We start from the raw sequence: 13,171 nt of genomic DNA, 5'->3' as shown, positions 1-13,171 counted from the left end.
TCAGCTTGCTGCATTGCATAAATATATACACTAGATGTCGCCTTGGGGTTCTAAGCATGCGTCAAAACCACCGCCATCTTGGAACAGGGGTCTTGTCATAGGAAGTAGCTAGGTACAGCTGTTATCTCCGCCTGTACTTCGAATTCATGGACGATGTTGGACTTTTGTGCCTCGTATGGATGTTAAGCCTACTAGCACTATGCGTTATAGTTAGAAAAAGTAGATTTTCATAATATCAAAACTTTTTTCTGGACTCAATGCTAAATACATGTCTGACTGTTGAAACGAACCAAAATAAAGCCAAGAAAATCGCATTCATGACGATTTATGGTGATTTTATTTCCGTTACACCATTGCCTACAATGACGCTGATGCGGGGTTCCCCGGTTTCAAGATGGTGGCTCTATTTGACGCATTCGGTCTAATGAACTGCACATATCTATGGTTGCATTGAATCATTTGGTAAATTAAATATTTAAATCTTTACCATGAACCATAATGACACTAATATAATATTTGCATCACATTAAACTGTATCGAATTCAACTGAATTGTTCATATGTCCTTAACTCTAATCTCAAGACATACATAGGACCTGTACTGATCTCTGTGAATCCATTCAAACAGATGCCATATTTCACTGACCGTGAAATCGAGCTCTATCAGGGAGCTGTAGGTCAAATTCAATGAACATCATCAGCATATTTATCATGATCATACCGTGATGTCAAAATCTCCTGTTAATCTCTCCCTCCTCAGGCCCAGTATGAGAACCCACCACACATTTATGCTCTGACAGATAACATGTACAGAAACATGATGATAGACAGTGAAAATCAATGTGTCATTATCAGGTATGTTAACTTGAGTGGTGCCCTTTTTGTACTTGTCAGCCTGTTTCAACAGCTTGTTTTTCCTGTAACTTGCCACATTCAAACGCAAACCCACTTTCATGTAAGCCACACCTCCAAACAGCCGAACAACTTATTTTGTAGTCGGGTGATTTGCCTCTGTTTTGAGTCTTCAGTTTGTGACATTTCACATACTTTACACATACAACAGCTTTGATTTTATGCTACAGTCGATGATCTCATCGTTGTGTTTTGTGCTGAATTATCATTCTGTTACAGCCACACTGCAGTAGCACACAATAAGAGAGATATGTGAAAACCCAGCTAATTATTATTATTATTATTCGGGGTGATTTACTACATAAAATCATCATAGATAATGTAAAGAATATTGTATGATAACACTCTTAGAACGAATGTGTTAAAAACAACACATTAGTGTTGGTTCTGGGACAACACACTAAATGCGTTGTCCCAGAATTAACCCATCTCTGTGTTATTATTGAAACAACACATTATGTGTTTGTGTTTCATCTTAACATAAAATCAACACGAAATAACACATATGTGTTAAAATTACACATAACGTGATAAAAGCTTAACACAAAAAGATGTGTAAAAATGAATACATCCTTTCTAAGGATATCTTGATATTGACTAAGTAAGGTCATGTCAAAGATTGAAATCAATGATCGATGCTCCTCTCTTCATTTTCAGTTTATGAGACTTTAACCTAGATTTTAAAGACGGATTCATATATCATAAATACATTTTCCACCTTCTTTTGTCTTCTTGATGACAGTTTCTTTTCATCACACCCGCTATAGAGCTTTGCAGCAGTAGTGGTCACCATTCTTAGTATAGCTTCCTTCCTGATTTGCAGAACACAGACTGATGGCTAAAGAAGAGCTTGTTTCTTACAATGGCTGTTTCTGAAACCAAAAGCAGCTTTAATACCCAAGAAAGATTAGTCTATAGTTTAACAAGTAACTCTAAACGCATACCCGTAATATGTTATTGTACATTCTCAGATAAAAAGGTACAAAAGCTGTCATTAGGACGGTACCTTTTAAAATTGTATGTATCAGTACTGTATGTACCTTTAAGGTACCAATATGCACCTTTCAGGAACAAAAGGTACCGCCCCGGTGACATCTTTGGTACCTTCTTGTACCTTTATTCTGAGAGTGTATGACAGAATGTCATAAAGTTTTAAACTTTGAAAACTAAGTTGACCACATGAAGACAACATGTGTCGCAAGGATTAGACTTCCTTCCTAATGTAACTACATTTTTTAGGCACAGCCAGTGTAATAAACGCAGTCGAAACTTGATATCGATGTGTTTCTTTGAAGAAGTGTTTAATGAAAATATGAGAAGATTACCAACAGCTTCCTGTGAGAATGATGACATCATTCAATAGCATGTTTGCATGTTTAAGGCTTGTGAAAATAAGTTCAAACAGCACTGAGGTAATGCGGTACACAGGCACGCCCGCTTGAACCCCTATAGTGCAAACACGGCTAGTATCTTAAAGTCAGATTAAAGTCATTTCAGAGAATTGTTTCTAAATACATTATAAATGTTAAAAATGAAGCACTTTACAAAGAACTACGTAGAATTGTGGAGTTACACCATTAAACAGTTTTGCCACATTTCTGTGTTTAGGATTATTAGGGCGGGGCTAAAACGGTAGCTCAATTATGCACTTAAGCCATCAAGCATGCCCCGCCCCAATGGTACATTCACACGGGGCGAAAGCGGTAACGCTTGACGGAAGGCTAGTCTGAAACGGGGCCAACAGCCAATCACAGTGGCCGCAACACATGCTCTGGTCTTCCATAAACGTAATTGGGTGGCTCTGTCTAGGTTATTTGCATAAGGCGATCTGATTGGCTGACGCACGCGTTGCCGCTTGAAAAGTTGAGAAATGTCTGCCGCGAGCAACGGCACCCTACAGTCACATTAGCTACAAAAGTGAGCAACATGCACTCGCTTGATGGGCGTTCCTTGGCTAGTATATAAAAGCGGTATCAAAAGTCACTTTAGAGGTATTGTTAAGTTACAAGAACAATGTTTTTTTATTTAAAAGTATTTATTTCTCGATAAAAGTAACAAAATATGTGAGATAAAATGCCAAACTTATCAGATATATACAGAAATACGCATTTTGAAATATTTTTTTTCGACTCTGCCATTTTTTCGACTCTGCCCCTTCACTTCGATTGGCAGTCGCTTTGTCGCATCGCTCAGCATTTGCATAAAAAAGCCTTCTTATCTATTTTGGCCCCACCTTGCTCACGCAGCGGCGAGCTCGTTGCTGGCAAACTGCCACTCCCATTGAAAATGAATGGTAGCCTTTTGCTCTTTTTCTTGTAGCTAATGTGACTGGGACGTTGACAGATCCACATTTTAGTTAGGCAAATCACGACATCACCCATTAAAAGTAAATAGGAAACATTAACGCTTTTGCCCCGTGTGAATTACGGGAATCCATTCAGGTTGTAGCTGTATTTAAAAGTTGAAAGAGACGTCAGCTTTCCCGCGAGTGGGTGTGGTTTTAGTGCAGACAGCGGACACGCCTCCAATGTTTGAGAGCATAGAATCCTGCCTGTTTTTCCAAGATCATTTTAATTTTGCTAGTTGGTTAATATCACATTTTTTTCTGCGTTACAAACTGAGAAAACATTTAATATCAGATTTTACACGGACTTTAAAGCTAACATAAAGCTTTACTGCAGCTCAACTGGCTAGGAACACTAAAGGTCATAGCATAGGTTAGATTCCCAGGAAATGTTCACATTTTTAGCTCCATTGCTTTGAGTAAAACCATCCTCAAAATGTATTTAATATGTGTTATGTTTACTGTCCTTTATATTTGTTTCTAGTGGAGAAAGTGGGGCAGGAAAGACAGTTGCTGCTAAATACATTATGGGCTACATATCCAAAGTATCAGGGGGAGGAGCCAAAGTACAGGTAAGGACATGGTCTTTTGTCTTTTCTTGAAAGTCTATTTAAAGCGTAACTAAACCCCTGGTCAGAGCCAGACTCCACCCACTGGCAATATTTGAAAAATGCAAGAAATGTGGGCAGATCCGAATGGAGATAGAGGGGACGAACTGAGCTCGTACCAAGTGTGTGGTGGGATCATAACAAGGGCGTGGTGAGCTTGAACCTGCCTACGTCACGAGTCATTTTTTTGGACCCAACATCCAATAGGAAAATTCAACTGCAGTAGCCACCGTTCAACCTGAAGAGGGCAGCACTCAGACGTTTTTACACCATATATTGTAGTATTGAAACACTTTATATCCAAATGTCAAAAAACTTACTAAAATCAATGAACAGCACTAATAAAGCATCATTCTTACAGATCATTAACTAAAAAAAGTTAGTTTAGGGTTTAGTTACTCTTTAATATCTATGAGATTTCAGGCCTGACACCTCTTATGTGCCATCTGTTATGTTTAGCATGTGAAAGACATCATCCTGCAGTCCAACCCTCTGCTGGAAGCATTTGGCAATGCAAAGACAGTCCGCAACAACAATTCAAGTCGCTTTGTATGTTTTACACTCTTCACATGTATAAATTTTTGTTACGCCAACCTGCGTTTTATTACTTTGTAACGTTGGTTTAATTAACAGGGTAAATACTTTGAGATTCAGTTCAGCAGAGGAGGAGAACCAGATGGAGGGAAGATCTCCAACTTCCTCTTGGAAAAATCAAGAGTTGTAAGCCAGAATGAAAATGAAAGGAACTTTCACATCTTCTACCAGGTAGATATGAAGAAATAAAGCTAGGGTTCTTCATGCACTCTTAAAAATAAAGGTGCTTCACTGTGCTTTTTTTTCTTTCATTTTTCTTTAGCTGATTGAGGGAGGCACATCTCAGCAAAAAGAACAGTTGGGAATTATGACCCCAGATTACTACTATTATCTAAACCAGTCAGGCACCTACAAAGTGGATGGAACCAACGACAGCAAGGACTTTCAGGAAACTATGGTACTGTAGATCTCCACAAGTTTCATCTTCTCTAAACTGAGGCATTGCCCTAATGTTGATGATGAGCATTGTCTTGATGACTATATCCACAGGAAGCCATGCAGGTGATTGGCATACCACCATTGTTTCAGGGTCAGGCCCTGCAGATTGTAGCTGGCATCTTACACCTGGGCAACATCAGCTTCATTGAAGCAGGAAACTACGGTCAGGTGGAGAGCACAGACTGTACGTGATATTTTAACTTCTCCATAACTCCTTAAAGCGCTGTGTTTTATTATTTCATTAATGGTTATGTTCCCTAATGTTACTCTTTACCTTGTTCTCATCCCAGTGTTGGCATTTCCTGCATACCTGCTGGGCATCGACCAGAGAGGTCTACAGGAAAAACTCACCAGCCGTAAAATGGACTCTAAATGGGGTGGCAAGTCTGAATCTATTGACGTGACTCTAAACAGGGAACAAGCGTGCTACACACGCGACGCTCTCGCCAAAGCTCTGTATGCTCGTCTGTTTGACTATCTGGTTGAGGTTAGAGAACAGCATACCACTGCAAACACATCGCAGTACTGTAACCTTCAGTGGTTTACAATGGATTTTTTTTTCTTGTTTTAGGCAATTAACAAAGCCATGCAGAAACCTGTCGAAGAGCTCAGCGTTGGAGTTCTGGATATTTATGGATTTGAGATTTTCCAGGTAAATATTCGGGTTGTTTAAATCATATCAATCCAGGACATTCGGGTGATTCACGAAATCCAGATTTAGAAAGTGTCCAGCATCAGATTTTTTAAAAAGCCCTTGAAGCTAAATTTTTTTGCACATATAAGATTAAGGTCTGAACTTACTATAACCATTGTTTTTAGATGATTTAAAAAATATTTCCTGTAGAATTATCTAAATTTTTTAAGATTATCATTATCAAAAATTATCATTACCACAACATGATATTACATTAAATATATGCATTTTCAAACTCATGTTTCGGTAATGAGAACTAAAAAGTTGTCTAGGTAATATGACAAACAAAATTTCAACTTTTATCTGAAGAGAAAAAATAAGAACTGCTTACCTGGTAGCCATCTTGAGTGTCACAGTCAATTATGTCCCTTCCAACTATTTTTTTCCAACAATGATTGAAAATTGTTGTGGAGGATGAGAAAATTGGTCTTGGACACATTTATATTCGTTATTATTATCTCTACATTTACCAATGATCACCAAATACCACATGTTTCTTTACTGTAAATGTTTATAGTATAACATGCACTGAAGTTTTTTTTTTTTTTGATTTTTTTAATTATAAATATTTCCATGTCAAAGAACCCAAATCCAGTCATGGACACGTTGCGGTAATGAAATATTTTCCCTTAAATGTGGAAAAAACAACAAAATTGGTTGTTAAAATACGATGTCATTTGAAATCATGTGCAAAATAGTACATGAAGAGATGTTTGTAACTGTATTCTTCTTATTTTGATACTCTTCCTTTGCATTTACTTTTCTTATCAAAATGTTTCATGACACCTCATAGGTCTAATTTCGCAAGAATCACACATTCGAATCTGTAAAATGGCAGGAATTATATGTAAATATACGTGTGAAATCCAGACTAAAGTCACAGATTAAGAGCATCAAAAGTGTGATCACTCATTGATTTCAATATTTGACATGTTCTTACTCAGTCTATATTAAAGATATCTATATATATAATGTTATATGTTCTTTACATTATGTAGGATGTTTTTATGTAGAAAACAGATAATCATAAATCATGACTTGGTTTTCTGGGTTTTCACAGACTTCTAATTCCTTTATAAATGTTTGGTTTGTGCATTATGTCTCTCTGTCTTTTTCCAGAAAAATGGTTTCGAGCAGTTCTGCATTAACTTTGTGAATGAGAAGTTGCAGCAGATCTTTATTGAGTTAACACTGAAAGCTGAACAGGTACAAAAACATATCCATGTTATCCTATATGCATATCTCCCAAACTGAGCTTGTGTTTTATGTGTATTATTCTTTACGGTCCACAGGAAGAGTATGTACAAGAGGGCATTAACTGGAAACCTATAGAATATTTTAACAACAAAATTGTGTGTGATTTAATAGAAAATAAACTGGTAAGTCCACTTCATGATGTTTTGCACATTACATATACGCCCCCCTTATATAAAAAGAATCTACATTAAAAAACTTGCTGTCCCAGAATCCTCCAGGCATCATGAGTGTGCTGGATGATGTGTGTGCAACCATGCATGCCAAAGGAGAAGGTGCTGATATGAATTTACTTCAGAAGCTACAGGCCGCCGTGGGGACGCACGATCACTTCAACAACTGGAATTCTGGCTTTGTCATTCACCACTACGCTGGCAAGGTTTGGAGTTCAGGGCAAATTTAATCGGATGATGATTGGATCAGGCCAGACTTTTATGTTATTTCTTTTGTGTTTTAGGTGTCATATGATATCAACGGTTTCTGTGAAAGAAACAGAGATGTGCTTTTCACTGATCTTATTGAATTAATGCAAGGCAGCGAACAGTGAGTCTGATTTCTCTCTGGTTTTGTTTTATGCCTGAGCACTGTCCATTTTCATATCTTTGCATTTAGGTTTGGCAGGGCATGAGGCCAGGGGTCTTCAAAGCAAATCTGAATTTCAGGGCCCTTGACACAAACCCTGTGAACTGACAGACCTCTTGCTGCCTAGTGCATGTATTGAAATCTGACAATTTGAAATTAAGATAAGAGTCTATTTTCAGCTGTCTAATGTTAGCCTACCAAAACATATAATATATTTTTTTCATATTAATAAATCTTCTTTGCTTAGGGATACTCCAGCCAAATATAAAAATTACCCCATGATTTACTCATTGACAGAAGTAATCCACATGGCTCCAATGGGTTAATAAAGGTCTTCTGCTGGTAATTGATGCGATGGTGTAAGAAAAATATCCATATTTCAAACTATAATAACTAAATTCCTGTACCAACACCATCTTAGACTCGATTCACAAGAAAGTTTTAGCGTAGTAAGCAATGGTTGCCATAGGTACTTTGGGCAGTTTCTATCGTGAGTCCAAGATGGCGTCATTACGGAAGCTAGTTATTATAGTTTATTAAGTTTGAAATATGGATATTTTTCTTATGAAACTGCATTGATTACCCGCAGAAGACCTTTTATTAACCCCTTGGAGCTCTGTGGATTACTTTTGTGAAGAATGAATGCATTGATCCCTGTTTTCTACTATTATAAATCTTGGAAAATTTTTATTTTCTAAAATAACTCCAAATGTACTTGTCTGAAAGGCAACTCGGATTGCTTGAGGGTGAGTAAATCATGTAATTCAATTCAATTTTATTTATATAACGCTTTTCACAATTGGTAATTGTTTCAAAGCAGCTTTACATTAATAGAAGCAGTAAAAAGCACAGAAAATCGACAGATAGCACAACATAATACATGATAGCATAAGCAGCTAAATTTGCTGCGGCTATGAATCAACATTATAAGTGATCGTATTACTAATGTAACATATAGAAGAGGGTGCTAAGTTAAGCCCAAGAAGGCTGCCTCCCCGGGCTGAAAAACCCCATATGAGAAAAAAAACCTGGACTTTTTAGCAAAGGAAATAAAAAAAGTCCTAGGAGGGAAAAACCCTTGGGAGATATATATATATATATATATATATATATATATATATATATATATATATATATATATATATATTTATATATATACATAAACGGATAAGGAGATTAAGCGGAAATTAAGCGGGTTCTGCCGGTGGTCTTTGGCCAGGCATCAGCTGGGCATCACGTTGAAAGAAAGCCAGTAGATCAGAGGTGTGCCGACATACACATTTACCGGAAGTGGGTCTGTTTGTCTCATTGTCCTCGGGGTCGAGGACAAGACAGGGAGAGAGAAACAAAATCCTATTAGCGTAGGAGCCGTTCACATGTAATGCAAGTGTCACACAGTAATGTGGTTTAAATCAACTTGGTTCCAGATAGGCTAACTATTGCGGCATAAGTATGTTACCCACAGTTTAGTATTTAGCAAATTGGGGGCCCAATGCGAAGGTATGTATGGTAACTATGGGTCCCCGTCAGATCTTTAAAAGAAAATGAAACGTGTCGACCCGTTTGACTAAGGCCTGAAGCCCCATTGTCGTCGTTAATGCAGATTCAGTGGCAAACGGGTCTATATGGCATACTATTCACAAGACCAAAATCGCAACCCGACCATACTTGCCGTCCCGTTTGACTAAGGCCGGAGGCCCCACTGTCGTCGTTACTGCAGGTTCAGTGGCAAATCATGGGGTAACTTTGATATTTGGCTGGAGTATCCTTTGACACTATATAATGAGCTGCGGGCAACCACAGTGGGCTTTAGAAACCCAGGTGTGTTCAAGAACCAGGGACCATGATTTGACCCTTAGGTTTGGTAAAGCATAGAAAAGTTAAGGTAGTTATGTAACACCAAAGAACTACAAAACAATGAAAGATGAGCATAATTGTTTTTTCTAAAATAACATCAGCCATTCTAGTGAGTTATATTGTTCGTTTCACTTGTGTGTAATTCATTTCCACTGTTTTTCTGGAAAAGAACAACACATTGATGTATCCACTGTTTCCATAACCTCAACTGACATCCAGACATATTTCTTTCCCTGGCACTGCAGTGACTTCATCCGAAGCCTCTTCCCAGAAAACCTCAACACGGATAAGAAAAGCAGACCAACCACAGCTAGCTCAAAGATCAAAGTAAGTCCAAATGCCCTTAATAAAATCCCAATACCTCTGAGGATCAGCACACAACACACATTTTCCTTATCTGCAGTGCAATTAAAGAAAACATAATAGTTTTTTAATGGAAACGCTGATTGTCTGGTTCACAGAGGCAGGCCAATGAGCTGGTTAGCACACTGATGAAATGCACACCCCATTATATCCGCTGTATTAAACCAAATGAGACCAAGAGACCCAAAGACTGGGAGGAGAGCAGGTGAGATCTCTGCCTGTACCATTGCTTATTCATTATGGGTCCATTTAAAGCAATAATTTTTGCATTATAAGACACCATAATAACATCATGTTCAGGCAATAAGACTCCATATAATGCCAATACAAACATATAAGTTTAGACAAAATGTTAAATGCTTTCTCATTCGTTAGATTAAAGCGTCTGATAATAATGATGTAGTATGTGCTTCAATGTTGACTCCCAATATGATGGTCCTTTATCCTAGAGCGAGACATCAGGTTGAGTATCTCGGTTTACGAGAAAACATTAGGGTGCGACGTGCTGGATTTGCCTATCGCAGAATCTTTCAGAAGTTTTTACAAAGGTACGTAAAGATTAAAAACATGTTTATTCAATAAGGTTACAATGTAGAAATCTACATTTGCATCCAAGTGTTTTGTATTGATGTTGCATTAGCAGCGCAAAAGGTCATGGGTCTGATTCCCAGGGAACTTGGATACTTATAAAATATACAACCTGAATGTAAGTCGCTTTGGATAAAAGCATCTGCCAGATGTATAATTGTAATATAAATGTTTTGTTAGGTATGCCATCCTAACCGCAGAGACGTGGCCATGTTGGCGGGGTGCAGAACAGCAAGGTGTTTTGCACCTATTGCGCTGTGTAAACATGGACACCGATCAATATCAAATGGGACGAAGCAAAGTCTTCATCAAGAATCCAGAGTCGGTGAGGACACTAAAAAATAAAACATTTAGTAAATATGACTGTAGATACATCAACTGTACAATAAATACACCACAGTTTTTCAATATTTTACAATGTTCTTACCTCAACTTAGACTAATTAATAGACCTTTTGCGAGTAGACGTCACAGACAGTTACGTCACTGCAGGCTGCGCGTGCAATGTGGTGGCAGAAAAACAGTGGAAATGAATTACACACAAGTGAAACGAACAATATAACTCACTAGAAATTTTTTTGTTGTGCTGTTGAGTGTCAGAATAAGAATGCCAAAAAGATGACCTTCATTTTTATAGTCGTCGAAGACACCATTTGAAGATAAACATAAGTGTTTATGGTTGCAATAAGCCATTAAACGGACAGACTGGAGTGATGAAATCATTTGGAAATCTTTTAATAATTAGAATAGAAAATAATTAGAGAAATCCGTTCCCTCTATATGTCTCTTATAGCGTTTTCATCACGTTACGTTTATAATTTATTTAGAAAGATTTTAGATTTGAATGGGTTATACTGAAAAAGGCAATAATATCACCATTTATTAAATATTTCATATTTTTCCGTTTTCTATTATTTCTTTTTACCTTATATCTTAGCCTATGTCTTCTTCCTGTTCGTTCTAAAATTATTATGTTTACATACTTAATAAATATATAAATATAACACACACATGATGTAAAGTGTTATTAATATATTAACAGAGCTATGCATATTAATTTGTATGTAAACATAATAGTTTTATAATAGTTTATAATAGTAATAGTTATAAATATAAGGAAGAAATAATAGAAAACAGGAAAATTATTAAATATTTAATAAATGGTATTATATAAAATACATGATAGTTTTGCTTAGTTTTATATGTACTTTAGCAATTCAAACTGTAAAATAATTGATTTACAAATAAAGAACAATACATATACATTACATACATGCACACATATCAGTAGCCAAGCCATTTAAACTTTTAATTTATCTAAAAAATAAACGTAAGATGATGTAAATGCTATAAGAAACATTACACTAAAGAGAAACAGACTTCGACAGAACACTGGATCCATAAAAATCACAGTTTAATTCTAAAACACTTCACACCGCTACTGCAGAGCTGATACTTTCTGCCACAAGTTGGGCTCCGCCCACAAAAAACGTTATCTCTGTTTTCAAACACGCAAATTGTCTATATACCTATCTTTATTCAATTTGTGCACTTAATCTCTTTGTACAGGGCGTTGTGAATATGTTAGCATTTAGCCTAGCCCCATTCATTCCTTAGGATCCAAACGGATGAATTTAGAAGGCACCAAACACTTCCATGTTTTCTCTATTTATAAACTGTTACATGAGTAAGTATGGTCGCACAAAATAAAACGTGCCGATTTTGTAAACGGATAAAAAATGAGAACTATATTGTATGGCGGAAGAGCTCTTAGTTTGCTTTGACCTTGGTGCGCAGTAACATCATCACTCCTGACTACTCTGTCCTGACTCCCCCTGTCGCTCAAACTTCCATCCATATTACTGCGCCCCAGGTCAAAGTGCTGCAAACTAAGTGCTCTTCCGCCATACTCATTTTTAAACGGCACTTTAAAAATAGGAAAGCATGGTGGCTTCTAAATTCATCCCTGTTTGGATCCTAAGGAATGAATGGCGCTAGGCTAAATGCTAACACATTCATTATGCGCTGTAGAAAGATTAAGTGCACGCATTGAAAAAAGATAGGTATGCATTAATTTGTCTAAGTTGATGTAAGAACATAGTAAAATATAAAAAACGGTGGTGTTTTCCTGTAATATATCTGATGAACTGTTCCTCAAATCTTGCCTTCACTTTGAACAGCATTTCTTGTTTCAACAACCATTTCTGTTAAACATAGCTATTTTTGCTGGAGGAGATGCGAGAGCGAAAGTTCGACACGTTTGCCAGAACCATCCAGAAAGCATGGAGAAAATTCATAGCTAAGAAGAAATATGAACAGATGAGGGAAGAGGGTAAGTACGTTTTTAGAAAAAAAAAAAGAGAAACAGGATAAGTGACAGTATTTCTGATAAACTTTGGTTGGTAGTTTATATCTTAACACATTTAGTTCCTATTTTGGAAATAAAACCAAGTGTATGATTTGGGTTTGCCCATTTTTGTGGACGCCACTAATAGCATGTGCATACAAAAGGAAGGCATGAGGCAGAAGTACATTTGTGCAACCATGCTCACGTCCTGTCTCAAAGTTTCTTTATGACTGTCCACACATATTGTACAAAGACCTGAAGCGTACTTGCTTAAATCTCTCTCTCTCTTTCTCTCACTCTCTCTCTCTCTCTCTCTCTCTCTCTCTCTCTCTCTCTCTCTCTCTCTCTCTCTCATATTTAGCCTCTGATATACTGTATAACTTTAAAGAGCGCCGCCAAAATAGTATAAACAGAAACTTTGTTGGGGATTACCTGGGCATGGAGGAGAGGCCTGAACTTCGACAGTTCCTGGCCAAGAGGGAACGGGTCGACTTTGCAGACTCTGTTAACAAGTATGACCGCAGATTCAAGGTGAGAAATTGCTGTGATAAAAAACAGAAAACTTTAGAATGAATGAAATACTCTTAAGTAG

General features: G+C 37.2%; 1 protein-coding gene and 1 long non-coding RNA gene across 3 annotated transcripts in view; one reads left to right on the top strand and one right to left on the bottom strand.

Annotated features, from left to right (window-relative positions):
- The window catches only part of LOC135729265 (uncharacterized), a 42,505-nt gene that overhangs the window by 18,243 nt on the left and 11,091 nt on the right, over positions 1-13,171 (bottom strand). The gene's annotated exons all lie outside the window — the stretch shown is intronic.
- myo1f (myosin IF) overlaps positions 1-13,171 on the top strand; it is a 28,446-nt gene that overhangs the window by 7,839 nt on the left and 7,436 nt on the right. The window contains exons 3-21 of the mRNA XM_065246784.1: positions 583-672; positions 760-854; positions 3,740-3,827; positions 4,323-4,412; positions 4,497-4,628; positions 4,720-4,854; positions 4,947-5,079; positions 5,186-5,382; positions 5,467-5,547; positions 6,709-6,795; positions 6,882-6,968; positions 7,055-7,222; positions 7,301-7,386; positions 9,528-9,609; positions 9,744-9,850; positions 10,095-10,193; positions 10,414-10,558; positions 12,450-12,564; positions 12,941-13,110. Of these exons, the coding sequence (XP_065102856.1) occupies positions 583-672; positions 760-854; positions 3,740-3,827; positions 4,323-4,412; positions 4,497-4,628; positions 4,720-4,854; positions 4,947-5,079; positions 5,186-5,382; positions 5,467-5,547; positions 6,709-6,795; positions 6,882-6,968; positions 7,055-7,222; positions 7,301-7,386; positions 9,528-9,609; positions 9,744-9,850; positions 10,095-10,193; positions 10,414-10,558; positions 12,450-12,564; positions 12,941-13,110 (2,187 nt within the window). The remainder of the gene's footprint in view (positions 1-582; positions 673-759; positions 855-3,739; positions 3,828-4,322; positions 4,413-4,496; positions 4,629-4,719; positions 4,855-4,946; positions 5,080-5,185; positions 5,383-5,466; positions 5,548-6,708; positions 6,796-6,881; positions 6,969-7,054; positions 7,223-7,300; positions 7,387-9,527; positions 9,610-9,743; positions 9,851-10,094; positions 10,194-10,413; positions 10,559-12,449; positions 12,565-12,940; positions 13,111-13,171) is intronic.

Source organism: Paramisgurnus dabryanus, chromosome 11 (assembly GCF_030506205.2).
Source record: "Paramisgurnus dabryanus chromosome 11, PD_genome_1.1, whole genome shotgun sequence".
NCBI classification, from domain to species: Eukaryota; Metazoa; Chordata; class Actinopteri; order Cypriniformes; family Cobitidae; genus Paramisgurnus; species Paramisgurnus dabryanus.
Note: the sequence above shows the minus strand (reverse complement) of the source record. Positions and strands in the feature narration are given on the sequence as shown.